This window comes from Solanum verrucosum, unplaced genomic scaffold (assembly GCF_900185275.1).
Source record: "Solanum verrucosum unplaced genomic scaffold, falcon-dt-bn FXZP01000268.1, whole genome shotgun sequence".
NCBI classification, from domain to species: domain Eukaryota; kingdom Viridiplantae; phylum Streptophyta; class Magnoliopsida; order Solanales; family Solanaceae; genus Solanum; species Solanum verrucosum.
In genome coordinates this window covers 1,885,881-1,913,499 of record NW_026019957.1, presented here as the reverse complement: position 1 = coordinate 1,913,499, position 27,619 = coordinate 1,885,881, and the positions used below count along the sequence as shown (strand labels likewise).

Sequence of the window (27,619 nt, the reverse complement as noted above, 5' to 3'; positions counted from 1 at the left end):
ACGTATCACTATAGTATAGTCTCTAGGAGAAGAGTGGGTTGCTCATTTGTACAATCCAAATTATGAGTCTCTTACTTGGGAGTCATCAAAGGATATTATGTTAATTAAATGGAATAATAAATATGTAAGGTTTACTAAAGATTCATATAGTTGACTCAACTTAGTAGGACTATCGAAATGCTTTGTCAAAAAAAAGGTAGTATAAAATGTAATTAGAAAAGTAGAATTTAATATTTAAAGTTTCTTTTCCACCCACTAAAATAGAATAGGCCAAATAAACAAGTCCTTGCACAAGTAATCAATCTTCAAGTACTATTTTAGAGAAATGATTCTCAAAACTTAAATTTTCAGTATAAAAACATGATCAGGAATCAGGATACAACAATATGAACTGAAATCACAAGGTCATTTGGTACAAAGATTAATAATGCGGGGATCAATAATGCAATACAACAAGCTTTCATACATGATGATTAGAGAATGAACACATTGTTTACTTGGACAAGAGAACTACTAATAACTCCTTGGATACATACAAGTGCAAACCAAGCCTTGTCTATCAGCTCAATCCAGTTTCAAACATAAAGTCACAGATGTTAAGTATGTTGCGATTAATACAAACAATAGTGGCCAAAGGTTATCTATAAGAAAAGATAACTGAAGCTTGCGGAGAGGATCTTGGAAAGCGCAGGAGCTCCCGTACCATTTTTACATCCAGAGACTCATCACTCCTTTTGCTTCTAGAAACAATGACAAATTTTTCTAGTACACTTGCATGCTTGAGCAAATATTTTACAAATGGCAGCATGGACCCAGAAAAGTCAAGGATCTTGATGGTCTTCAGATGGTGGAAATGAGCCACTAAAATTATGTGTCTCAAACCTCTTGATCTGTTCATCCTTGTTTGTGTAACATAACAGCTGGGCCTGTAGGAAAGAAATCTGCTATATTAACCTATCTTAGATATAAGCAGGAAGCCAAGGAGTTGATTGTGGATAAAATAAAAATGTGACGAATTTTCAAATTCAAGGAACATCTCAGAGCTTAGCAAATGTTACAATGTGGAGATGTTCAAAGCATCTGATCATTCATTCCCTCGCACGAAGGTGAGTACTATTACTTGTTAAATATCTTTTTCTAACAACTACAAAATGTTTACTCATAGAGTCAATTTTGATAGTGACAACATGAAGCAAAGCAACACAAGCTGAACTGTTTTATGAAGTAGAATAAATGAAGAGAACAAAAAGTTCTTTTGAATGTCTTACAAGAAAAAGGAATAATAAGCACGCAGCTGCAACAGACTTAACAAAGAGAAATCATAAACTTTTGAGACTAGAAAAGAAGAATTTGAACAAAAAATATGACTGGAGCATTTGAATTTCCCTATGGGCTTAAATGGTGTCTTAAAGCATTTGGGTGGAAGCCGACTCATTATTTATTGTGAATGTTGTCAAGCGAGTTGCAAAACCTTATTAGCAATATGAACCTATTATTGAAAAGATTAAAGAGTTGATTCATAAGTCGAGGTGACACACAATTACGGAGAAGCGAATGGTGTGGCTGATTCTTTAGTTGGATACATTCACCTATTGCACACAAAGAAGAGTTGACAAATGGCAGCTCCATTCCCGATTGGATCTTTTTGTGAGCTCACATGTTACTTGAGAAAACTCCTCCCTTTTTCTCCCTTTTCAAGTTCCTATGGAAACAATTCACAAGGGAGCAAACAAGTCTCCACTAATTAGAAGCTATTGTATAAGTTCATCAAGTACTTACAAATCTTCTCATCAGTTGAATCCCCTTCCTTGTAATCTTTTAGCATTATCTATGGACTATGAAGTATATCACGAAGGTGACGTCTCATTAAGTTTTAATTTGTGATTCCTTTCCTAGTGTACTCCTATCAGATATATGTGGATATATATTGTCGCCTTCTTCCACTAACAATTGTTTGATATTTCCTCTGTCCCAATTTATGTTACTCACTTTCCTTTTTGGTCAGTCCCAAAAAGAATGACACATTTCCTTATTTGGTAAATATTTAATGACATTATTCCTATTATTTCAATAGTTGCGCTCTTTTAATTTAAAGAAAAAGTTATTGAAATGCAGTAAAGTACAAATACTTTTCTCTTTTTCTGACAGACAACAGTACTTTAAACATTTTTTTCAATACTTTGTCATAACCTTTTCTTTCTTTCACCACTTCATATTCTTTCTTTCTTTTACACTAATGATAGAATTGTGAAGAACGTTAATGTAATTTTATTTTATTTTTAAAAATAAAGAATGTTCAATCAAAAGTTGTCCTCACTTAAAAAAATAAAATTGATGAATGTTTTTTTTTTTTTTTTTCTTTAGTTCAGATTTACAATAAAAATAAAATGAAAATTTTTAAATATAAACTTCAAGAAGTAAAATTTTCTTACATTTACCAAAATGAAAATTTTATTTCAACATGTTGAATTTACAATGTCCCAACAAAAACTGTAAACTATTTCAAAGAAGCTTGAATTAGGTCAATGGTGCATTGAGGTTTATTCATACTCTACACTATCCAAAATTCTGAACATTATTTTGCCCAATTTGGGACTTCTTATTTGCAGTTAAATTCATTAGTTTATCAACATTAGTAGTGACAGTATATTTAGGATAATCTGATAATCAAATTGGTAAGTACTTAATAATTACATTCTTGTGTCGATCTAGTTGCAAAGTGGCAGGTAATTGAAACAGGATCTTTTGGACAAAATTTTGGATGATGAACGCTGAGAATAAAAGTTGCAATTCATTTATGTTGATCATAATCTTTTGGTCATGTGAATGGTTTTTCAATGTATTTAAAAGTCAATTTTTGGATCTCCAAGCCAACCTTGCACACTGTTTAACAATTTGCATGTCACTATTAAGTATGCAGCATTTCCTTGTTTTGACATATTCTAGTTTCTTTATTTGGTTTATAAGTACATGTCCATAATGGAGTTGGAAGGGTGGCAGCCTCCACCATCAATCTGGAAATTCTTACAACTTAACGCAAAATTGAAGCAATTGGATTTCCTAGAATTTGCAGTTTTCTACAGAGTTCATCGGATCTTGAGACTTTAGTCATTGATGGGTACAATGAATCAAGAGTAAGTTCCCTTTGGACCTTTATTTTTGTTATTTCATGTTATCAAATATAAAACAACTATTAGTGGAAGAAGAAGACGATATATATCCACATATTTCTGATATCTAGTACACTAGGAAAGAAATCACAAAACTTAATGAAAAATCACCTTCGTGATATACTTCATAGTCCATAGATAATGCTAAAAGGTTACAAGGAGGGGGGATTCGACTGATGAGAAGATTTGTAAGGTATTTGATGGGGGAGGAATGGAAGTAGTCGTCTTGCTTCTTTTCTTTGATTCAAGTTGTCACTATCAAAATAGACTCTAACAGTAAACTTTTTGTAGTTGTTGGAAAAAGATGTTTAACAAGTAATAGTACTTACCTTCGTGCTAGGGGATCACCTTCGTGCTAGGGGATGAATGATCAGATGCTTTGAACATTGTAACATTTGCTAACCACTGAAATGTTCCTTGAATTTGAAAATACATCACCTTTTTATTTTATCCGTAACCAACTCCTTGGCTTCCTGCTTCTATCTAAGATAGGTTAATATAGTAGATCTCTTTCCTACAGGCCCAGTTGTTACGTTACACAAATAAGGACGTACAGATCAAGAGGTTTGACACACATAATTTTAGTGGCTCATTTCCACATCTGAAGACCATCAAGATCCTTGACTTTTCTGGGTCCATGCTGCCGTTTGTTAAAAATTTGCTCAAGCATGAAATTGTGCTAGAAAAATTTGTCATTGTTACCAGAAGCAAAAACAGTGATGCGTATGTCAAAATGGTACATGAGCTCCTGCGCTTTCCAAGATCCTCTCTGCGAGCTTCTGTTGTCTTTTCTTATTGATAACCTTTGGCCACTATTGTTTGTATTAATCGCAACATACTTAACATATGTGACTTTATGTTTGAAACTGGATTGAGCTGATAGACAAGTGTCACGGACTTAGAGTTTTCGCTAAAGCTCCGTGTGACGCTTGACAACTTACTACTCTTTCAAGATCTTGCAAGCTCAAGCAAGCCTTTAAGACTAAGATCACTAAGAGAATGCAAAGAAAGACTTAGAAAGAACAAGAGAGCTTTTGGAAGAAGGCTTTTGTATTGCTTGGAATGCTTTACACTTGAGTGATGATTTACAAATGAGTGCCCCTCTATTTATACTACCTCCTAGGGGCTAAAGTGCAAATAAAAATTACTTTACAAGTCTCTCTAATAATTACACTTTGATCCCTCTCTAGAATTCTCTACTAATTCTAGAAAATTCTAAAGCTTTCCAAGAAAATATCTAAGGTATTCTAGAGTCTTCCAAGGAAAGATCTAGGGATTCCTAAAGCCTTCTTAGAAATTCTCTAGGAAGTTCTAGAGTCTTCCACTAACCCCCCCACAACTCTAGATTCTTCTCCCTTATTCCGATGCCGACGTTGAACTGTGAAGTGGCGGGAAGGCTTTTATTGCACTTTTCTGTATCCAAGGAGTTATTAGTAGTTTTCTTGTCTAAGTAAACAATGTGTTCATTCTCCAATCATCTTGTTCTAAATGTTTTGTGATTTCAGTTCATATTGTTGAATCCTCACCTTGATACTCTTGGCCAAACATACTTAACTTCCCGAGTAATGAGCACTGTTTCTGACTTTGATTATATTAGGTGTTTTGTCTGTTAACCAGTGAAGCATTGAAGTGGCATGTTTGGTCATGTATAGGAACTGAAGATCATGAACATGTCTTTCAAGAAATTTGTAACCAAAAGAACGGAACGGCCTTGTAGGTAGAAAAGATGAACCAAGCGTAGGCAGTAAAGTGCAGATAATAAATATAACTAGTCGAAGCACAAGGAACAGATAATAAACACATTGTCGCTTAGAATGTTACAAAATGGTACATGCTTTACAACAACAAAATGCTTCAAAGCTTTCATCGAAGTTGGTCCGTTATCTCCTCGCATAAACATCTTTTACATGCAACTAGAAAAAAGAAGTTGATTGTAGAATTGGCTTTACTCATTAAATCACTTTCGTTGCATGAAATTTCTGTCAAAGAAGTTCAAGTTGGACAGTTTGCTTGAGATAAATTGGAGAAGAATCCTCTAATCGTCTTGCAAAGCAGCTTTCAAATTAAATTTCCAGAATCTAAACTACGCTTTCCAGGAGCAACATCTGTAAACACATTGAGAAATACACATCTCAATATATAATTATCCAAACCTGATCTAGGATAGGTAAAACTAAACAGGGATGGCAGTTGAAGACAAGGACAACGTAGACCAGGTGGCATAGTGAGGAACTCTTCTGGTGATATCATTATGTGGGCATATGTAGTCCCACTAGGTCATGGTGATATCATTATGTGGCATAGTAGGTCTCTTCCTTTTTCTCGTCCCACTTCACAACCTAACTTATATACTTGAACACCTCATCAGCTGTCACTCGTTCTATTGCCCGAGCTTGCCACACAAATAGCTTTCTATCTGTGAGAGAAGCATAGAGGTCTTTATACTTCATTGCGACTGGTTACTATGGTGAGTCGCATACTAGACTGGAATCGCTGAATCACTCATAAGAGTCCAATGGTACACGAGCGACCTTCTCCTCAAACAGATCAGACTTGTTCAAGATTAAAACAAATGGAGTCAATGGAAAAAGGGGTGTCTGACCATTGTTTTAAAGAGTTGTTTGATATGTGTCATCTTGTTCTGAAGTAGTGGCCCTCTGTCCTCCGGAGCAAGCCACATCTGATCATAGTCACTCAGGGAGCCACACAAGATGCTACAATACGAACATCTCAATCCATTTGCATCCACCACTAATTCCATTGGCATTTAGCTAGTACCTGTCAGGAAGGACACAGAAACATACCTAAATGATGGCATTCGAAGAAAATGAAAACTTATTGCACAAACAATTTTCAAGAGGATGGCTCCATCAATGTAGTTACAATTGTCAGTCTTAAACCAGAAATTTTTCCACCTGTGATCGTTCTATTATCATATTTCTTCCGATAGATGTTGCATCAAACATTAGCTATATTTATCTTTACGGGGAAGGACCTCTTCCATGGATAAATGGTCCCTTTCTGGATGGTTTTAAGTACCAGACTAGCATTAATGTTTTCTGCTTTTTGACAAGTTAAATAAGATTTTAGTAATACAACTGCACCTGCTCAGTATAGCTGTGGAATAGAAAATGAGTAAATTATGGAAAGCAAGGAAGTTCAGACAAGCACTAAAATGACTAAGGAAATTCAATATTAACTAATGCATTTCATTTCACGTGTTACTTGACAATAATCTTCTCACTTTTTCTCTATTTTAGCACTTACGGGAACAATGAACAGAGGAAGAAATCCACACAAGTTAGAAGTTATTGTTGAATAGCTCATCAAACATCCTTTTTGGTTACACATTAGAGGCTTATCTCTTACACTTTAGTCAAATATTAACCCTTTTCTATCTTAATCCTTACTTGAGGATTGAACTGGTTCAATTCTTACCTTAACTTGAAGAGGTAACCAGTCAAGTCCCCCTCTTTGCAACTTTTTATCATATTCTAATAAGTATACCAAAATGATTGTTTACATTAAAAAAAATAATGATAATTTTCCTGCAGTACTTGAGATCAGAAATTTGTTGACATAAAGGAAACTTACTCTTGGTTTCCAGTCAATCACCAACGTCTCAAGATCTATATAAAGCTGTCAAATCCAGGGAAGTCCAACAGTACTATGACTGTATTAACTATTAAGTAGTAAAACTTTCCAGCTAGATGGTGGAGACCATCACCCTTTCAACTCTAGTATGGACAGGCACTTATAAACCAATTATGTCAAAACAAAGAAATGCAACATACTTAACTAATGACATGAAAATTGTGAATACTTTGTAAAAGTAAATTGGACTATAAGACCGTGTTTTGCCACATAAAAGTGTTCTAGGTTGGTTTGAAAATTCAAAGATGACGTTTTCTTTTAATGAGGAAAAAGTAGAACTTCATTCAACAACATTCAGAGGATGCAAAATGCAGTATATAAACAGAGAGCTATTATCCAACAATGAACTTTAAGAACTTTGGAAAACTACATAATCATAAATCAACCCAAATTTTTAATGTAGTTCTGTCCATTTTGATTTTCACTACTGGGGAAGGTGAAATCGAGTGATAGTGGAATAAACATCCAAAGAAACCACCATCGCTTAGACATTTACGGGTACATTCTGCAACTAAACTAGTTAATGTTGAACGGATGTGTAACTAGACCAATTGAAAGAGAAACTAGACTACTCCAAAATTTGAAGAGTAAAATCTTCAACATTAGTAAGTTTAGTAGCAAAATGCACCCATATGTCAACATCTTAACTCATTTGCATCCATCATCAATTTCATTGGCATTTCCTCTGATTAGCTAGTACCTATCAGGGAGGACATAAAAACATGTACCTAAATGATGGCAAGTGAAGAAAATCATAACCTATTGCACATATGATTTTCAAGAGGCTGGCTCCATCAATGTAGCTAGTCTGTTTCACCTTAGACGTGTACATAGGTAACGTATGTTTTGTATTTAATTTTGTGAATATAACTGGCCGAGCACCAAGACTATGCTGGTGAGCCCCAGAAGAAAATGATTGCCAAAAAAGGGTAAGAATTAAGCAGATTCGATCCTCAATGAGATAAGCCTCTAATGTGTAAGTAAGAAGAGAATCTCCGTATAGGAGGACTCCTATTTGCAATATGAAACATAACTAGCTTAAGTACTCGTACAGACTTGCTCAACAGTTATATACAAAGCACCTAATATAATCATTTCTTTCTTTGCTGTCAACTCTTATTTCTCACAAGGCTATCACATGCTTCTTCTTTTTTCCCGTTCTTTTCTTTTTTTCGAACAAGTATGGTATCTCCTATCCTGGACAAACGATAAAGTGTGATTTGACGAGAGTATTACTGGGGTAGGTGAATCCGCCTGAATAGTATATCTGATTTAGGGCATGTTCATAAGCCAAAAGCCATAAGTTAGGATTTCTAACTTATGGCTTATTTTTGTTATTTTGGCTTTAAAATAAGTGCTTATAAGCACTTTTTAACTTTACCCAAACACTTCAAAACTGCTTAAAAGCACCTAAAATAAGTCAATCCAAACGGGCACTTAAATATAGTTGATTGAATCAAAATAAACCTCAACTTCACATACATTAAACGCCTTAGCATACTTATATTGAGTTTGAAGGTTCTGGCAATGGACATTGATTTGGTCAATCAATGCCAAGAGGCTCCACCGGGCATTCAACAGGCTTGAACTGACCAAGGTAGCTCTAGTTATATTATTTTATATAATAGTATTTAACACGATATTGAATATAAAAAAAGAAATATATTTGACAATGCAATAATGCAAATATGTATAACATGTCAAAAAATGCTCTTAAAATCTTACGGTTATAAGAGAGTGTCATCAACTGTAAAATAGAATGTAAGAACTAAATAAAATTTCCAATACAAAAGAAGTGTAATTAAATAGTTTCCTCAATAGAAAAGGTGTCTTATCTTTTTTAATCGACAAAAAGAAAAAAAAGTACCAAATAAAATGAAACAGAGAGAGCATATTTGACTGATTCCGTAACAAAGTTAAAAATCCCAACACAAAAATATATCACAGCTTAGGATCATATCACACCAAATTTAGAGGCTACACGCCAAGAATTAGTCAACCCCAAAAGTCAAATATCTCAAAAGCCAAAGCACATTATGAGAAGAGCCCAAAAGCCCCAAAAGAAAATGACAGCAAAATAAAAGAAGACTAATCAAGTAAAAGAAGAGCAATCTAACAGAAGCAAAACACTCATGTCATAATCAAATTAATGTGCAGAAATTCTGCCCTTTCTTTTGTTTGTGTTAATAACATAGGCCAACTAAAACAAGCCCTTGAACATGTAACGATTCTTGAAAAACTGTTTTCGAGGATTTCAAACCTTAAACTTCGATAGTAAGGAAACATGACCAGGACAGCAATATGAACATAAATCACACAACATAAGCAATCCTTCTTAAATAATGATCAGAGAAATACAATGCTACTCAGAAATGAATAACTGCTAACAACCCAAACAAGGGAAATAAATTGAGAGAACATAAAAATTCCTTTAGAAGTCTTGCATAAAACAGAATAATAAGCACAAGCTGCTGCAGATTTAGAAAAGAGAAACCATCAACCTCAAGACTAAAAAGTAAATTCCGAAATCCTTGCAAGGCAGCTTTCAAATGAAATTCCAGCATTTGAATTACGTATTACTTGGAGAAATTTCGTGTGAACATACAGAGAATTCCCACATCGATGGACAAGCACTAATGTAAAATGGTGCAAACCTAATCTAGGATAAGTAAAACTAGATGCAGCTGGCAGTTGCAGACTAGGACAAAAGAGACCAGTAAGGAACAAATAATATCGTATTGATGAAAGCCTCAATGCTCGCGTTCTAAGAGGAACTTTTTTGACTATTTTCCTTCATCAAAGCCAGAAGCAAAGGGCAAAAACTCCACAACTAGTAACTAAAGGGTTGAAGGGAATACCTAAAGATCCAACAAACAAAGTAAAAAGTTTTTATACAAATACGAGTGATAGCATAGTATAGTTCAATACATAAGGACAGTTGTATATGGCTGGTCATTAGATGTCACCGCTTCAAACAGATGTACGATATGTGAGATAGAATCCCAGCCTTGGTAAGAAACAAAATGCTGGTGGAACCCGACTCTATATAATGTGGATGTTGTAAAGCAAGTCACAAAACATTCTTGGCACTATGAACCTATTATTGAAGAAATTGAAGAGTTGATTCATAACTCTATTCTTAGGGCATTGGAACAGTAAGAGGTAATGCAGTCAAATCCCCTCTTTGTAACCTTTTAGCATTATCTGTGAAATATGCCACTAAGGTGATGATTAATTAAGTTTTATGATTTATTTCCTAGTGTACTTGAGATCAGAAATATGTTGATATATCGTCTTCTTCTTCAACTAATAGTTGTTTGACATTGATAACATAAAGTAACAAAAATAAAGGTACAAAAGAAACTTACTATTGGTCTGTGATAGCACTGGTCAACCACCAATGTCTCGAGATCCGGTGAACTTGGGAAAATCACTTATTTAGTCTTCCGTTATCGTGATTTTGATCTGCATTTTCACTTTTGGTAAAGCTGAGCTCTGTTGTATATAAAATGAATTAATTTTAATCTTATGATTAATTATAAATCTATAACTAAGAATAATGAAAATCGATGCATCAACAGACAAACCAACTTTTGCTATAGTTTTCTACTTGGTCTTTCTCAATTATTATTTTTGATGACAAGGGAAACCCGAAGCCGCTACCCTTTGGGTGAGCACTAGGTAGAACCCCGCTTCTATGCAATAGCTCGCAAACCACATAGGAGAGTAACCCGCACTAGGCAAGCCCGGTGCGACGAGCTCGACCCAGAAGGCAAACCCGTTGCTTTCACTAGCAAGGGGCTTCGAACTTGAGACCTCCAACATGCAAGTCCCAAGCCCAAACCACTGGGCCACCCTGAAGGGTCTGGTCTTTCTCAATTTTTATTTTTTATATCAAGAATATTAATTGGTTATAATTCACAAAAAACATTCCAAATCTACAACCTGGAGTTGGATACGGCTGCGGATCTAAAGGTAGGATCCTTCATGATCTAATTTTTAAGATTCAGGGATATGGATCCATGTATGATTATGGGTGCAGGGTTCACCTAAAAATAATTAAAGCATCTAAAAAAATACAGTTATAAAGCCTAAATTATGAGATATTATTTTGGAGAACTTGAGGAGAATCTTGGAAGGAGAATAAATGAAAAGGAGTGACATAGAAATTTCTAGATAAAAGGTATTCCATTTTCTTCAATCTTACCTTAGCTTTTGTATTGATTGCAAAAATCATTAAAACTGTCCAAACTTTCCCTATTGATTTTAGTCAAAGTACCCAAAATTGGTTGACTGAATCAGACATGGATACCACACACACCCATTTCGTGTCGACACAGGTGCGACACCAAAGTGAAGAGTCCGAGCAACTTAGGGAATAGCTATGCTTTCACTTATCTTTCACAAAATCGTTATCTTGTTATAGAATTCAAATAAGGAAAGGATCTATAGAAGATGATTCAAAATAGGACTTTCTGATAGTTCAGATAAAGCAATGATTTGATGCAAAAAATGTACATATCTGAATCAGATAATGTTCATCCTATTTAGCTAGCTTAATAAATGAAGAAACCCTAAAGGTCATATGTGAAATAGAATGAAATAATTAAGTTTTATAATTAATTGTAATTACAATTTTCTCTAACATTCTTTTTTTGACAAAGGTAACAGAATTTTCTCTAACATTCTTTTTAAGTGGAATTCTCTAATATTGAATGCACGTACGAAGAAAGGTAAAAGAAAATAGATAAAATATTATGTGTTGAAGTTTCGTGCCTTTATATAGTTTAGATAGATAGATTGTGCATTTAGAAATTGGAGTTCATTTTCTTTCATTTTGCAGTAATTTGGTTTTACTTGCCGTATTTCTCATTTCACTTTCATTCAACATGATTTCTATTATGGTGCACCAAAGGGTGTGGCCTACTGGTCAAGGAAGTGGTTGAAAACCTTAAGGCTTGAGGTCTCAGGTTCAAAACTCAATGGAGACAAAAAACCTAGGCTCTTAGCGTGGTGGACAGAGTTACCTGGTACATGTTGTTGGTGTAAGGTGGAGGTGGTAGGTATTCCGTGAAATTAGTCAAGGTGCGCTAAAGTTGACCCGGACACCACGGTCATAAAAAAATATGATTTGTATTATGGTAAAAAGCTATAAATTAGATCAATTTTGAGTGCACAAAGAACAAGCTGTGGCTTGTGGATTTAGCTCTCAGTGAGAAACTTGCAATTTAGGCTGGAGAAAATTCATAAAAGAAAGAAGGTATTTCTAAGCTATTTCAAACAATGAGGGATAGTTAGTAGTAGAAATTCAGAGAGAAGGATAGACATGAAGACTCTTTCATACCTTCTAACGTCCTTGTTATGTGACGAGGATGAGGTACAAAGTAATATAAGAGTAGTTCGGTCATCGATACCTATCTATTTGAATAGATTTACTTACAATGCATATTTACAAGCTCATAAAAAGTATTGTTCACATACACCGAAAGAAAAATATTATGATCACAAACCCCTCCATGCAGTGGAGGAACTAGGTGAAAGGAAGGTGAAAAACTATACTCATAAGTAGGATAAAGTTGAACATATTTGGTTACATATAAGTTGTTGAATCCCTTTGACATAAGGAAAATTTCTAGTGTAGTGACCCTTCGAGGTGGCCCAGTGGTTTGGGCTTGGGACTTCCATGTTGGAGGTCTCAAGTTCGAAACCCCTTGCCAGCGAAAGCAAGGGGTTTGCCTTCTGGGTTGAGCTCGTCGCACCAGGCTTGCCTAATGTGGGTTACCTCTCCTATGTGGTTTGCGAGCTATTGCATAGGAGCGGAGGTTTTACACTGTGTGCACCCAAAAGGGTAGCGGCTACGGGTTTCCCTTGTCGTCAAAAAAAAATTCTAGTGTAGTGGTAAAGGGGGTTCAAAAATTACTTCAAGTCACACGTTCAAATCCAAACTATCAAATCCTGGTATTTGTTTGAATCCCGTATATAAGTTTCTAATGAAAGACCAGCGAACTTGGCCCTCTAAGCTCCTCAATTCATTTTGAAATCACTTCACTCCGGGTTACCACACAATCCATTTCAATCATCATAATGGTAACACTATTAAACAATCCAGAGGAAGCGGAGCAACCACTCCGAGCCTGTTTTCTCCATTTAATTACTTTATCCCCTTTATCAAAATGGTAAAAAAGTATTACTTATTATAGCACTGATTTAGTGCAATATATGAGAAACACATAATGTAGGTATGTTTTTCTATCAAAAGTGTATTTTCAAAGTTCATATAAGCTTATGAAATACTGGTCAGTAACAAATTGGGGAGGAAGATCAGAATTAGAAATTGATAGAAAAGCAAGGATATAGGCTCGTGTAAGTAGGAAACAAAAAATATCTATTCTAGTTCTATTTGACAATAGCAAAGAGAAGGAAAGGACACTTGACTGTAAGAAGAGGGCAGAGTTTGTATTCTCAAATGATATCAGAGGGATTTGCACACAATCCTATGAACTTACTCTTTCTTACTAATTGCAGTGCAGGATCTCATATGTTTGTGTTAATAACATAAGCTAACAGAAACAAAACATTGGACACATAATGAATCTAGAATTACTATTTTTTTTGCAAAATGACCATGATTCAGCAATATGAATATATATCACAAAGCATTTGGAACAAGAGTTCACACATGAACATGATGATCAGATAATAGACACATTGTTAAGTACTTAGACATGAAGAAATACCATAAACTCCTTGGATACTGATTACTGAAAAGTAGAACCCTAACCTTGTCTATAGCAACAAACCAATTTCAAACATAAAAGTAACAACTGTTAAGCATGTTGTGATTGATGCAAAAGTAGAGGTGGCAAAGATCTTTGATTGGAAAAGGTAACTGAAGCATGCGAAGAGGATCTTGGAAAGCTCAAGAGCTCCTGTTCAATTCTAATCTGATCGAGACACACATCAATCTCTTTGCATCTGGCAGCTATGTCGAACTTTTCTAGCACGATTGCATTCTCAAGCAAATATTTAACCAATGGAAGAACAAACTTATTTACACTTAATGGTCCAACCAAGTGAATGAACTTGATAGTCTTCAGACGTAGCAATGAGCAGTTAAATTTATGTGTCTCAAACGTCCTGATTTGCCTTTCCTTATCCTTAAAATAATACGCATATAAGTACTGCACGAAAGAATTCGCAAACATTAACCAGTTATTCTCCTCAGATGGACGTAAAAGCCAATGAATTGATAGTTAGATAAAATAAAAAGGTGATGAATTATTTTTTAGATTCAAGGAACAAGTCAAGTGCTTAGCAAAAGTTACAAAGTGGTATAAGCAAACAACAAAAGAAAAATATTCTATGCTTTATTGAAGCTGGTCCTTTATCTCTTAGCATAGGTGAGTACTATTCCTTGTTAAACTTCTTTTTCACAAAAAAAAGGTCATTATAGAAGCAGATTACTCATAGAATCAACTTTGACAGTGACAAATCTCTGTTAAAGAAACTCGAGGTGAACTATTTTCTTGAGGAATATCAGTGTTTTGGGAAGCGAGAAGCGTGAAGCGAGGCAAGGCGCAAAAATACTCCTCAGATCTTTCTGTGAGCTCACATGCTACTTGAAAATACTCCTCAGTTTTTATCGTTTTTAGTTCTTACGGGAACAATGAACTGGGAGCAAGTATCCATACAAGTTAGAAGCTATTGTTGTAAGGTTCATCAAGTAATTTGGCTAGTTATATTTCAGAGTGTATATAGGATCCCACCTCCTATACAGAAACCCGCTTTTTGCTTACACATTAGAGGCTTATCTCCCACGCTTTTTTCAAAGATTGAACCTTCTCAATCTTCTCAGACTTGAGGATTGAACTAGTTCATTTGTTACCTTTTCTTAAAGAGGTGGGGCCGAGAAATGTACAAGCAAGATGGTTTAAATTTTAGGAAAACATATGATCTTTTTCTTCACTTAAGATAAAAAATATGTTGATATATATCGTCGTCTTCTTCCATTAATAGTTATTTCTTATTCCATTTCAAGAAAAAATAAAATAATTATTTGATATTGATAACGTGAAGTAACAGAATTGAGGGTGTAAAGAAAACTTACTCCTCGATCTTGATGGTGCCAGTCAATGATCAATGTCTCAATATTTGATGAATTCTGTATAAAGCTGCAAATTCCTGGGAGGTCCAACTCTTCATAGTTTGTGTGAAGTTTTAAGAATCTTGAGCTCGATGGTTGATACTGGAAGCCTTCCAATGCCAGTGTGGACATACACTTGTAAACCAAATAGATAACCGGATTATGTCAGAACAAAGAAATGTGACATACTTAACAAATGACATGTGAATTGTTAAACAGTGTTCAAGGTTGGTTTCGAGATCCAAAAATGGATATTAAACACTTTGAAAACCCCATTCACATGACTAAAAGATTATGATCAATGTAAATGAATCCAAATTTTACATGTTGTTATGTCCCTTGCAAATTATTTATTCTAAATGTTCTTCATCTAAAAATTTGTCCAAAAGGTCCTGTCTCGATCACTGCCTAATTAGATTGGCATAAGAATGTAAGTGTTTACTAGGTACATACCAAATTGGTTATGGACTTATGGTAATAAACTAATGGATTTAATAGCAAATAAGAAATGAAAAAATATATTCTGAATTCTATATAATGAAGAGTATAAATAAACCTTAATGCACCAGTGACTCAATTCCAGATTCTTGACATGGGCAACGCTGTGAAGAAGTTCCTTCAAACAACTAATCTCACTCTTCTCCGATCTGTCTGCCTCTCCAAAATCAAACTGAAAATCTATGCGAAAGAATGCAGTGACAAGTGCAGCCACATTTCTCAAACGTATCCCACTGGAATACCCCAAAAGTTCCAAATTTTGAATATGCGGAGCTAATATTTCAAGCCAAACATCACATTCACTAGTTTCATAGCTGTTTATGGTCAACTTTTTCAACTTCACATTGCTTATTTCGAGACGATCAAAGCCCCAAATGAAGTCCAATAGCAAGCACTCTAAGTTAGGACAACCCGACAATATTTTTCTCATGACACCCTCAGTCAATTTGACATATCCAACTGAAAGAGAAACTAGATTACTCCAGTTCACATTAACGGAAGGTTCCAATTTCAACTTACAGTACTGTAAATTCAAATTCCTCAAGGACGAATTCTTAAACGCAAACTGAGGTAACTTGTATCCAGATAAACACTCAAGAGTAAAATCTTCAACATTAGCTTTCTTAGTCGCAAAATAAACCCACAAATCGATATCTTTATCGAACCTCTCCGGAACAGAAAAATTGACAACCACATTAAATTTTCTGATTTTCAGACCAGACCCCCAATATAGAAGCTCTCTATGGGTGGAATTCACGAAATCGAGAATCTCCAATTCCCCACTCTCAGGGAGACCTAAATAAGTATCCTCAGGGAAGCTAAAATCCAGTGATATTGGAACAGACCTCCAAAGAAACCGCCATCGCTTAGATAATACACTACTTCTCACAACATCTTTACCGTCCGGCAACATAGAAAGAATGTGAATTAGAATTGGCTCAGGCAAATCACTGAGTCGATCTACCATCGCCATGATTTTTTTCGCCATTGAAGAAATGAAGAACTGATTTGGGGGTGGGTTAGGTATTTGGGATCATGATGAAGTGATTGAAATGAGAACTTAATTGGATTTTATAGGGAAGTAGGTGGGTCGGGTCGGGTCGGTTTTGCGCGTCAAATTTAATTCGGGATAATTACGTAACGTAGATCATTTAAATGGATAACACGTATATTATTTGACTAATTGAGCTTGTTAGTAAAGAGATTGATAATATATGTATATAATCTAATTATTTGAGTTTGTTAGTAAAGAGATTGACAATATATGTGTATAATATGGTTATTTGAGTTGTAAGCAAAGAGATTTATAACACGTGTATTTTTTTTTATTTGTATAGTTTGTTAGGGAAAAGATTGATAACATGTGTATTCGAGTTGTTGATGAAGAGATCGATAATATATGTGTTTGATTTGTTAGTGAAGAGATTGATAAGGCATATATTGTCTGATTATTTGAGTTGTTAGTGAATAGATTTATAGCACGTATATTTTCTGATTATTTAAGTTGTTAGTGAAGAGATTGATATAACATCTGTATTTTTTAATTATTTGACTTGTTAGTGAAGATTTAACACGTGTATTTTCTGATTATTTAATTTGTTAGGGAAGATTGATAACATCTGTATTTTCTTATTATTTGACTTGTTAGTGAAGAGATTGATACCACATGTATTTTTCTGATTAGTTGAGTTGTTAGTGAAGAAATTGATAACACGTGTATTTTCTGATTATTTGAGTTGTTAGCAAAGAGATTGATAACACATGTAATTTTATTATTGTTTGAGTTGTTAGGGAAAAGATTGATAACACGTGTAATTTTATCATTATTTGAGTTGTTAGTGAAGAGATTGATAACACATGTAAATTTTGATTATTTGAGTTGCTAGTGAAGAGATTGATAACACGTGTATTTTCTAATTATTTGAATTCTTACTGAACAGATTGATAACACGTGTATTTTCTAATTATTTGAGTTGTTAGTGAAGAGATTGATAACGCTTATTTTTTCTGACTATTTGAGTTGTTAGTGAAGAGATTGATAGCACGTGTATTTTTCTATATTATTTGAGTTGTTAGTGAAGAGATTAAAAACACGTGCAATTTTTTATTACTTGATTTTTTTGTGAAGAGTTTGATAATACATATATTTTCTAATTATTTGAGTTGTTAGTGAAGACATTAATAACACATATATTTTATTATATTTTTTGAATTGTTAAAGAAAAGTTGCACAAATTTTTACATTGTGTCACGACAAATGCACAAATAAACTCAACTCAACATATTTGAGTTTTTCTCACTTATTTTTAATGTGAACAACATTAATGATATATTTATATAATATAGGATATATGAATATTTTCAACCTTAGTACATGTTCCGGTCCTCACATTCGAGGAATATACTAGAAATAAAAATTAAAAGAATGTAGGATAAATAAGTTTTGAGTCTAATAAAAGATTATATTTTTTAAAAGAATTTAATTTTCTTGTAATTGTCTAGATTAGGATTAATTTTTTTCTTAATATTACGAAACATTATTCTTCAATAATAATAACTGAACTCACGGAATTTCAACGAATTCAATAAATAATAGTAGATCACAATATTATTTACTTTGTTTTGTTTTAAAATTAATGCTCACAAGAGAGAGGAGATATTAATCCCAACAAATATTTTCAATACTGATAAGTGAACGAACATAATTTCAACGAACTCAATCAATGATATCAAATTACATTATCATTAACTTTTTTCTGTTTTGTTTTGAAAATGATGCACACAATAAATGATATCAAATTTTATTATTATTTGAGTTGTTAGTGAAGAGATTGATAACACATGCAAATTTTAATTATTTGAGTTGCTAGTGAAGAGATTGATAACACTATTTTCTAATTATTTGAATTGTTGATGAACAAATTGATAACACGTGTATATTTTAATTATTTGAGTTGTTAGTGGAGAGATTGATAACGCTTGTTTTTTCTGACTATTTAAGTTGTTAGTGAAGAGATTGATAGCACATCTATTTTTCTGATTATTTGAGTTGTTAGTGAAGAGATTAAAAACACTTGCTATTTTTTATTACTTGATTTTTTTTTCTGAAGAGTTTGATAATACATATATTTTCTAATTATTTGAGTTGTTAGTGAAGAAATTAATAACACGTATATTTTTTTATTTTTTTTAATTGTTAATGAAAAGTTGCACAATTTTTACATTGTATCACGACAAATATACAAATAAATTCAACTCAACTATTAATGAATGACATATATAATTAAAAGGACATATTTGATTTTTTTCTCGCTTCTTTTTAATGTAAACAACATTAATGATATATTTATATAGGATATATGAATATTTTCAACCTTAGTACATGTTCCGGTCCTCACATTCGAGGAATATACTGGAAATAAAAATTAAAAAAATGTAGGATAAATAAGTTTTGAGTCTAATAAAAGATTATCTTGTTTTAAAAGAATTTAATTTTCTTGCAATTGTCTAGATTAGGATTAATTTTTTCCATAATATCACGAAATATTATTCTTCAATACTAATAATTGAACTCACAGAATTTCAACGAATTCAATAAATAATAGTAGACCACATTATCATTTACTTCGTTTTTGTTTTCAAAACAATGCACACAAGAGAGAAAGAAGAAATATTAATTCCAAAAATACTGATAATTGAATAGACAGAATTTCAACGAATTCAATAAATAATAATAGACCACAATATCATTTACTTCATTTTGTTTTAAAAACAATGCACACAAGAGAGAGAAGAAATATTAATCCCAACAAATATTTTCAATACTGATAATTGAACAGACAGAATTTGAACGAACTCAATAAATGATATCAAATTACACTATCATTAATTTTTTTTAATTTTGTTTTGAAAATGATGCCCAAGAGAGAACGAAGCAACATCAATCCCAATAACTATTAATTGTGGGAGGATGGAGATGTGTTCTCATTTATGTTCACACTTAAAAAATTTCAATAAATATTACTCCCTCTATTCCTAATTACTTGTCCACTTTTGAATTGACACACTTATTAAGAAAATAATTAATGACATAGTGAGTTTACCATTTTACCCCTATTAATTATGAAGTGGATGAAAAGTTCTACATTTTTCAAAATAATTAGTCATTTAATTGAGGGTATAATAGGTAAAATGAATTTGTCCTTTCTTGATTTGTCAAAATGGACAAGTAATTAGGGACAACTATAAAAGAAAAAGTGGACAAGTAATTAGGGACGATGGGGGTATTATGTTAATTTTATTAACTCCCATTTATCACATGGATCAAAACAACAATTTTAGTTAATTAAAGATCAAAATGTTGGTCAAGCTACCAAAAATATTTATTTTAAAATTGAGGCGTTAAATCAAACTTTTAAGAAAAACATAAGTATTTTTGCATAATAACAAAAACATTTTTGAGAAGATAAAAATGGTAGTGTAGACATTGAAATTTTGTGGACTCTACAAGACGTGTTCAATTCGAATTGGGACTCTAGAAGGTGTGTTCAGTTTCAATTAGAATTCTTGGAGGTTACTCAACCCTAAACCCTAGTTTATGCCTATGTAAAGGGTACTAAATTCCCTAAAAAGACATCTCAAAAATTCCACAATGAGATCAAGACCTCGATATATTCCACAAAAGACGTGAAATATTCATATAGATGTCAAATCTAAATCATCCTAGTTCGAGAAATACGCCACTAACGGCCCTCGAATCATGGATAAATCTTAAGAGAGTAGAATCAAGGGAGGAACAGAATTGTACCCGCATATTTATCATTATATTCATGTTTCTTCAGATTTTATTTTTGTGGTTTATTTATTTTTTCATATGTTTAAAATTTGTTGTAAACAAATTGGCATGTCCAGTGGGACCAAATCTGCCCTTCATCTCTTCTCTCTTAAATCAAATATGAAAATTTGAAGCTGCAAAGGTGGAAGAATGAGTACTTCAAGCCTTGTCTTTGAGTTTCATCGAGTCTACACTCCGACAAGCCTTGAAGCAGGGGGCATTGTCAAATCTAAATCATTCTAGTTCGAGAAATACGCCACTAACGGCCCTCGAATCATGAATAAATCTTAGGAGAGTAGAATCAAGGGAGGAACAAAATTGTACTTGCATATTTATCAAGATATTCATGTTTCTTCATATTTTATTTTTGTGATTTATTTATTTTCCATATGTTTAAAATTTGTTGCAAACAAATTGGCACGCCCAGTGGGACTAAATCTGCTCTTTATCTCTTCTCTGTTAAATCAAATCTGAAAATCTGAAGCTGCAAAGGTGGAAGAATGAGTACTTCAAGCCTCGTCTTTGAGTTTCATCGAGTCTACACTCCGACAAGCCTTGAAGCAGGGGGCATTTGTAGAAGTTGAAATTTTGCGGACTCTACAAGACGTGTTCAATTCGAATTGGGACTCTAGAAAGTGTGTTCAGTTTCAATTAGAATTCTTGGAGGTTACTCAACCCTAAACCCTAGTTTATGCATATATAAAGGATACTAAATTCCCTGAAAAGGCATCTCAAAATATCCCATAAACTCTTGGGTATTTTTAAAGATCAAGATCTTGAATATTCCATAAGTTGATGGAATATTCATATAGAGGTCAAATCTAAATCATTTTAGTTCGAGAAATACGCCACTAACAACCCTCGAATCATGGATAAATCTTAGGAGAGTAGAATTAAGGAAGGAACAGAATTGTACCCACATATTTATCAATATATTCATGTTTTTTCAGATTATATTTGTGTGGTTTATTTATTTTTCATATGTTTAAAATTTGTTGCAAACAATAACTTTTCCCAAAGAACACTATTGGAATCTTGATCAAATACAAATCATTGCTCTTTAAAAGAATTTTTTTAAAACGAGCTTTTTCAAAAACATATTTTTTTTTAAAAAGGTCATTATTTAAGTTTTGCTAATTAAAATTGTCATAGCGCAAAATTCATAATTTTCCCTCATAAATCTGTAACCTTAATGTTATTTTTTTTGGGAAAATGTACAAGTACCCTCCTAGACTATGACTGAAATCTCATAGACACACCTTAACTAAATTAAGGTCATATTACCCTCCTGAACCCATTTTTTTTAAAATTTTGTGCACCTTTTTGACTTACGTGGCATCCAAATATCTCACACGTGCCTCAATTGCGTGGAGTCACGGAGTGTGCCACGTAAGACAAAAGGTGTACAAAATTACAAAAAAAATAAGTTCAGGAGGGTAATAGGACCTTAGTTTAGTTGAGGTGTAAGTCTGAGATTTCGATTATAATCTAGGGGGTACTTGTGCCTTATCCCTTTTTTTTATTTACAAGGATGAAACTTAAATGTTGCACAACTAGAAATAGGACAAGTAAAGAAGGAGGTTACAAAATGAAAGTGATTATCAAAAGCATAATAACAAACTATGCAAATTTTATTTAATTCTTTTTATGGTTATAGTAAAATCATGTTGTTATAAAGAGATTGATATACATGAATACAATAAACATACTGAAATAGAGACAAATGGCTCCTTTGGCTTGGATTACAAAAGAAATATGCTTCAAGCGAGTTTAAAAGAATTTATACCTCACCGGACAAGAGCGTCTATCGTTACATTTTTTTAGTAATACAAAATAAACCTTGTTTGTACAATATGCAAAACATATGAGCTTGCAAAAATAATAAAACCTAGTAGTATCAATTTAGAGCTTATAATATTCTCTAGTTTCACATTACAATCTAAAAGCTATTGTGCACATCTTCAACACACTCTTCATGCCTGGAAGAAATGACTCTATACCAAACTTCTTGGGCAGCCAACTGGAAAACAACTTGGCACAATAGAACTACTTATGTGCTTCGAAAATTAAATTGCTCAAGAAGTTATCTGTTACATCTGAATGGAAACGAAGCTCATATATCTCGTCCTCTTGTACTGTTGCTTACATGATGGTTAGAGAATGAACACTTGGTTACTTAGACATGAAAAAAGCACTAATAACTACTTCAATACTGACAAGTGCAATCCAAGCCTTGTCGATCGGCACAAACCAATTTCAAACATTAAGTAATACTCCCTCCGTTTCACAAAGAGAGGCCTAGTTTGACTTGGCACGGAGTTTAAAAAAATAAAGAAGTCTTTTGAATCTTGTGGCCCTAAATTAAAGTTATGTCAAATGTACAAAATTGCCCTTTAATCTTGTGGTCTTAAACATGTCACGTGGAAAGTTGAAAGTAAAATGCTACCAAAAAAGGAAAGAAGTCATTCTTTTTGAAACAAACTAAAAAGGAAAGGGGGTCATTCTTTTTGAAACGGAGGGAGTAACTGTTAAGTATGTTGCGATTTATAAAACAATAGGGGCCCAAGGTTATTATCTATAAGAAAAGATAACTGAAGCTTGCGGAGAGGATCTTGGAATGCTCAGGAGCTCCTGTACCATTTTGACATAGTACAAATCACTCCTTTTGTATTTGGCAGCAGTGATGAACTTTTCTAGAATTATTGCATGCTTGAGCAAGTATTTCACCAATGGCATCACACATCCAGAAAACTTAAGGATCTTGATAGTCTTCAGATGTAGAAATGAGCAGTTGAAATCACGTGTCTCAAACCTCCTAATCTGTTCATCCTTATTTGTGTACTTTAGCAGCAGTTCCTGTAGGAAAGAATCTGCTATATTAACCTATTTTATTATCCTTAGATAAAAGCCAGAAGCAAAGGAGTTGATTGTGGATAAAGTAAAAAGGTCATGAATTTTTAAATTCAAGGAACATCAATCTCAGTACTTATCAAATGTTACAATGTGGTACATGCAAACATAAAAAGATGTTCAAAGCATCTGTCATTTATTCCCTCACATGAAGTTGAGTACTATCACTTGTTAAACGTCTTTTTCCAACAACTACAAAAAGTTTACTCATAGAGTTTATTTTGGTAGTGACAACATGAATCAAAGCAACACAAGTGGAACTGTTTTATGAAGGAAAATAAATTGAGAGAACAAAAAAGTTCTTCTGAATGTCTTACAAGAAAAAAAGGAACAATAAGGATGCAGCTGCAAGTGTTGCTCGGACTCTTCAAATATGTCAACGGGTGCATGTCGGATTCACCAAAAGTAGTGTATTTTTTGGAGAATCCAACACGGGTGCGGCATCAAAAGTGAAGAGTCCGCGCAACTCTTGCAACAAATTTAACAAAGAGAAATCACACACTTTTAAAACTAGAAAAGAAAAAATTTAAATAAAAGATGTGACTGAAGCATTTGCACTTTCCTATGGGCTTAAATGGTGTCTTGAACATCGTATTAGAAGCATTTGGGTGGAAGCTAACTCTTTACTTATTGTGAATGTTGTCAAGCAAGTTACAAAACCTTCTTGGCAATATGAACCTACTATTGTAAAGCATAAAGAGTTGATTCATAAGTCGAGATGACACACTAATACAGAGAAGTCAACGGAGTAGCTGATTCTTTAGTTGGATAAAATTACCTATTGGATGCAAAGAAGGGTTGACAAATGGCAGTTCCCTTTCCAATTAGATCTTTTTGTGAGCACACATGTTACTTGAGAAAACTCATCACTTTTTCTCCTTTTTCAAGTTTTTATGGAAACAATGCACAAGGGAGCAAATAAGTCTCTATAAATTAGAAGCTATTGTATAGTTCATCAAGTACCTACAGATCTTCTCATCAGTCAAATCCCCCCCTCCTTGTAACCTTTTAGCATTATCTATGAAGTATATCATGATTCACGAAGGTGACTTTTCATTATGTTTATGATTTTTTTCCTAGTGTACTGGATATCAGAAATATGTGGATATATATCGTCGTCTTCTTTCACTAATAGTTGTTTGATATTGATAACATGAAGTAACAAAAATAAAGTCCAAAGGGAACTTACTGTTGATTGGTATTTGTCCCCGTCAATGACCAAAGGCTTAAGATCTGATGAATTCTGTAGAAAACAGCAAATTCCCGGGAAATTCAATTGCTCCAAATCTGTGCCAAGCTGTAAGAATTTCCAGCTTGATAGTGGAGGCTGCCACCCTTCCAATTCCAGTATGGACAGGTACTTAATAGAGAAACCAGAATATGTCAAAACAAGGAAATGCTGCATACTTAAATTGTTAAACAATGTTCAAAGGTTGGTTTGGAGATCCAAAAATGGACTTTTAAACACTTTGAAAAACCATTCACATGACCAAAAGATTATGATCAATTAAATGAATTTAAATTTTACAAACAATTTATTCTCAATGTTCATCATCCAAAATTTTGTCCAAAAGGTGTTATTTCAGTCACCTGCCACTTTGCAACTAGATTGGAAAAAGAATGTAATCATTTAGTACTTACAAAATTGGTTTTCACATTATCCTAAACACACTGTCACTATAAATGTTACTAACCCAAAAAATTTAATCGCAAATAAGAAGTCCCAAATTGATTTTTTTTTCTTAATTTTGGATAGTGAAGAGTATGAATAAACCTGGATGCACCTGGGACCTAATTCAAGCTTCTCGACATGCACAACGTTGTGAAAAAGTTCCTTCAAACAGGTACACTCCTTCCTCTGCAATGGGTCTTCTTTTCCAAAACAAAAATCGAAATCAAGGACTACATTTACAAGGGACGCCACATTTCTCAAGTATATCCTACGGCATGGCCCCAGAAATTTCAAATTTTGAATATATGGGGCTAATATTTCAAGTGATAGGTCACATTCATCAATTTCTGAGTTGTCTATGATCAATTTTCTCAACTTCGCATTGCTGATTTCAAGACAATGAACTCCCAAAAATTGGTACAATTTCAAGCACTCCAAGTTAGGGCAACCAGATAATACCTTTTCCATGACACCATCTGTCCAATCTATGAACCTAAATGAAAGAGAAACAACACCACTCCAGTCCACATTAGCTAAAGGGTTCAAATTTGTACATAACTGTATATCCAATTTTCTCCAAGATGTATTCTTATATGCGAACTGAGGAAATACATATCCATCTTCACATCTAAGTTTAAAATGTTCAACATTAGCTAGTTTACTTGCAAAATACACCCATAAATCGACATCTTTAACAAATCTCTCTGGGTCGCGAGTATCGTATACGACACTAAATTTTTTGATTTTCTGACAACTCCTCCAATAATTGAGCTCCCTATGGGTGGAAATCAAGTAATCAAGAACATCCCTTTCCCACTTACCAGGTGGACCGAAAATATGATCGGGGAATTCGATTTCAAGTGATACTGGAACGGATATCCAAAGAAACTGCCATCGCTTAGATACTACACTAGTTCTCACAACTTCTTTACTATCTTCAGTGTCTTCACACAACATAGAGAGAATGTGAATTAGAATTGAGTCCGGCAAATCGCTGAGTCGGTCTTCTGTCTTCTCGCTTTTCTTCGCTTCTCTCTTTTTGCTTTTCTTCGCCATTGGAGAAGGAGAATCGAAGAACTAATTTGGGGATTAGGGATTTGGATTATGGCTGTCTGAAACAACTCAGTTGGGTTAAAAGGGAATTAGGTGGGTCGGGTTATCACATTTGAGCGGGTCAAATTTAAGTTGGGCGACATGGATTATTTAAACAGAAAAATATCAAAATTACCTTTAAACTATCTGAAATATAGCAAATATACCTTCCGTTTATTTTTTATACAAAAAATACCACTCATGTCTAACTAAAGGATCACAAATACCCTTTCTTTTAACAGACTGCCGCCTAGATCTTACTACTTGACATCCAACATGTCAAAATATTGCTTACATGACTGTCCACGTGGGTAAAACACCCTCCCTTTAGATTGGTGTTTTCTTCACCTATTAGGTGTTTTAGCCACATTGATTGCCTCACGTAGGCAATTTTTTGGCACGTCACTTGCCAGGATTCAGTGGCAGTGAGTTAAAGGAAATGGTATTTGTGGTCCTTTAGTTAGATGGGAGGGACATTTTTTGTATAAAAAATAAACGAAAAGTATATGTGCTCCAGTTTGGATAGCATATTTGATGTGTAATTTTGCTTAGCTCTATCTATTTTTATTTAATATATAGTAGTTTAAAGTCAAGTATTTTTATGCTCCAGTTTGGATAGTATATTTGATGTGTAATTTTGCTTAGCTCTATCTATTTTTATTTAATATATAGTAGTTTAAAGTCAAGTATTTTTATTTCAGTTTAAACTCATCCGGATAGAAATGGAAAAGACAAGCAAGGAAAATCGAAAATTACTCATTTATTTCTTTTAGTCGTTAATATGTTATGTTTTCCTTTAAATGATGTTTAAGGAAACATATTATGTGATATTTTGTTAATTTGCTCTTTGATTGTTAGCATTTTTGGGGTTAATTAATTTAGAATTTCTTTTATACTCCCTTTGTTCCTAATTACTTGTCCACTTTTGAATTGACACACCTAGTAAAAAAAATTTATTAACATAGTAAATTTACTATTTTACCCCTATTAATTATGAAGTGAATGAATTAAAATTTCAAGATTTTCAAAAAGTTTTACTTTTTTCAAAGAAATTAATTGAGGGTATAATAGATAAAATAAATTTGTATTTTCTTGATTTGTTAAAATGGACAAGTAATTAGTGACAACTAAAAAAGAAAAAGTGGACAACTAATTAGAGACAGAGAGAGTAATTAATTAATCTAAATTTGACCGGTTAATCCGTTTTGATAGATTTTAAATGATGTCTTACACCTTCCCTATAGGATAAGTAAAGCATGTTTAGATTGACTTAAAAGTTGGTCAAATCTACGTTTAAATTATTTTTAGCTTTTGGAAGTATTTGACAAGCTTAAAAATAAGTTTAAAATGACTAAAAAAGAGGTTAAAAACTAAAAGGACTCCCCTACTTTTTATTTTTTTACTCGAAAATCGTTTAAAGTTGATTTTTTTGTTTTTTGACTTAACAGTTGTTTTTTTAAGTCAATCCAAATGGGCTCTTAGAACCCTTACTTAGAATCGCATTAAGTAAAGCGGACTTTAGTTTAGAGTTAATCGAGCATTACCTTAGCAAATAGGTGTCCTAATTGACTTTTAAAATAAAGGTGGCGACTCTTAAAAATATTGAGGTGTTAAACCAAACTTTTAGAAAAAATAAAAATGTTTTT

General features: G+C 33.4%; 1 protein-coding gene and 1 pseudogene across 1 annotated transcript; both read right to left on the bottom strand.

The window, feature by feature from the left end:
• Nucleotides 1–13,415: 13,415 nt before the first annotated feature.
• Nucleotides 13,416–16,475, bottom strand: LOC125814454 (F-box protein At5g03100-like). The gene is made up of 3 exons (XM_049493899.1): nt 15,524–16,475; nt 14,932–15,102; nt 13,416–14,005 (listed from the first exon to the last, which is right to left on the bottom strand). Exons 1-3 carry the CDS (start codon nt 16,451–16,453, stop codon nt 13,652–13,654), a joined length of 1,455 nt encoding a protein of 484 aa, XP_049349856.1. The 5' UTR covers nt 16,454–16,475; the 3' UTR covers nt 13,416–13,651.
• Nucleotides 16,476–22,742: 6,267 nt separating this feature from the next.
• Nucleotides 22,743–25,776, bottom strand: LOC125814462 (uncharacterized; annotated as a pseudogene).
• Between the last annotated feature and the right edge of the window lie 1,843 nt (nt 25,777–27,619).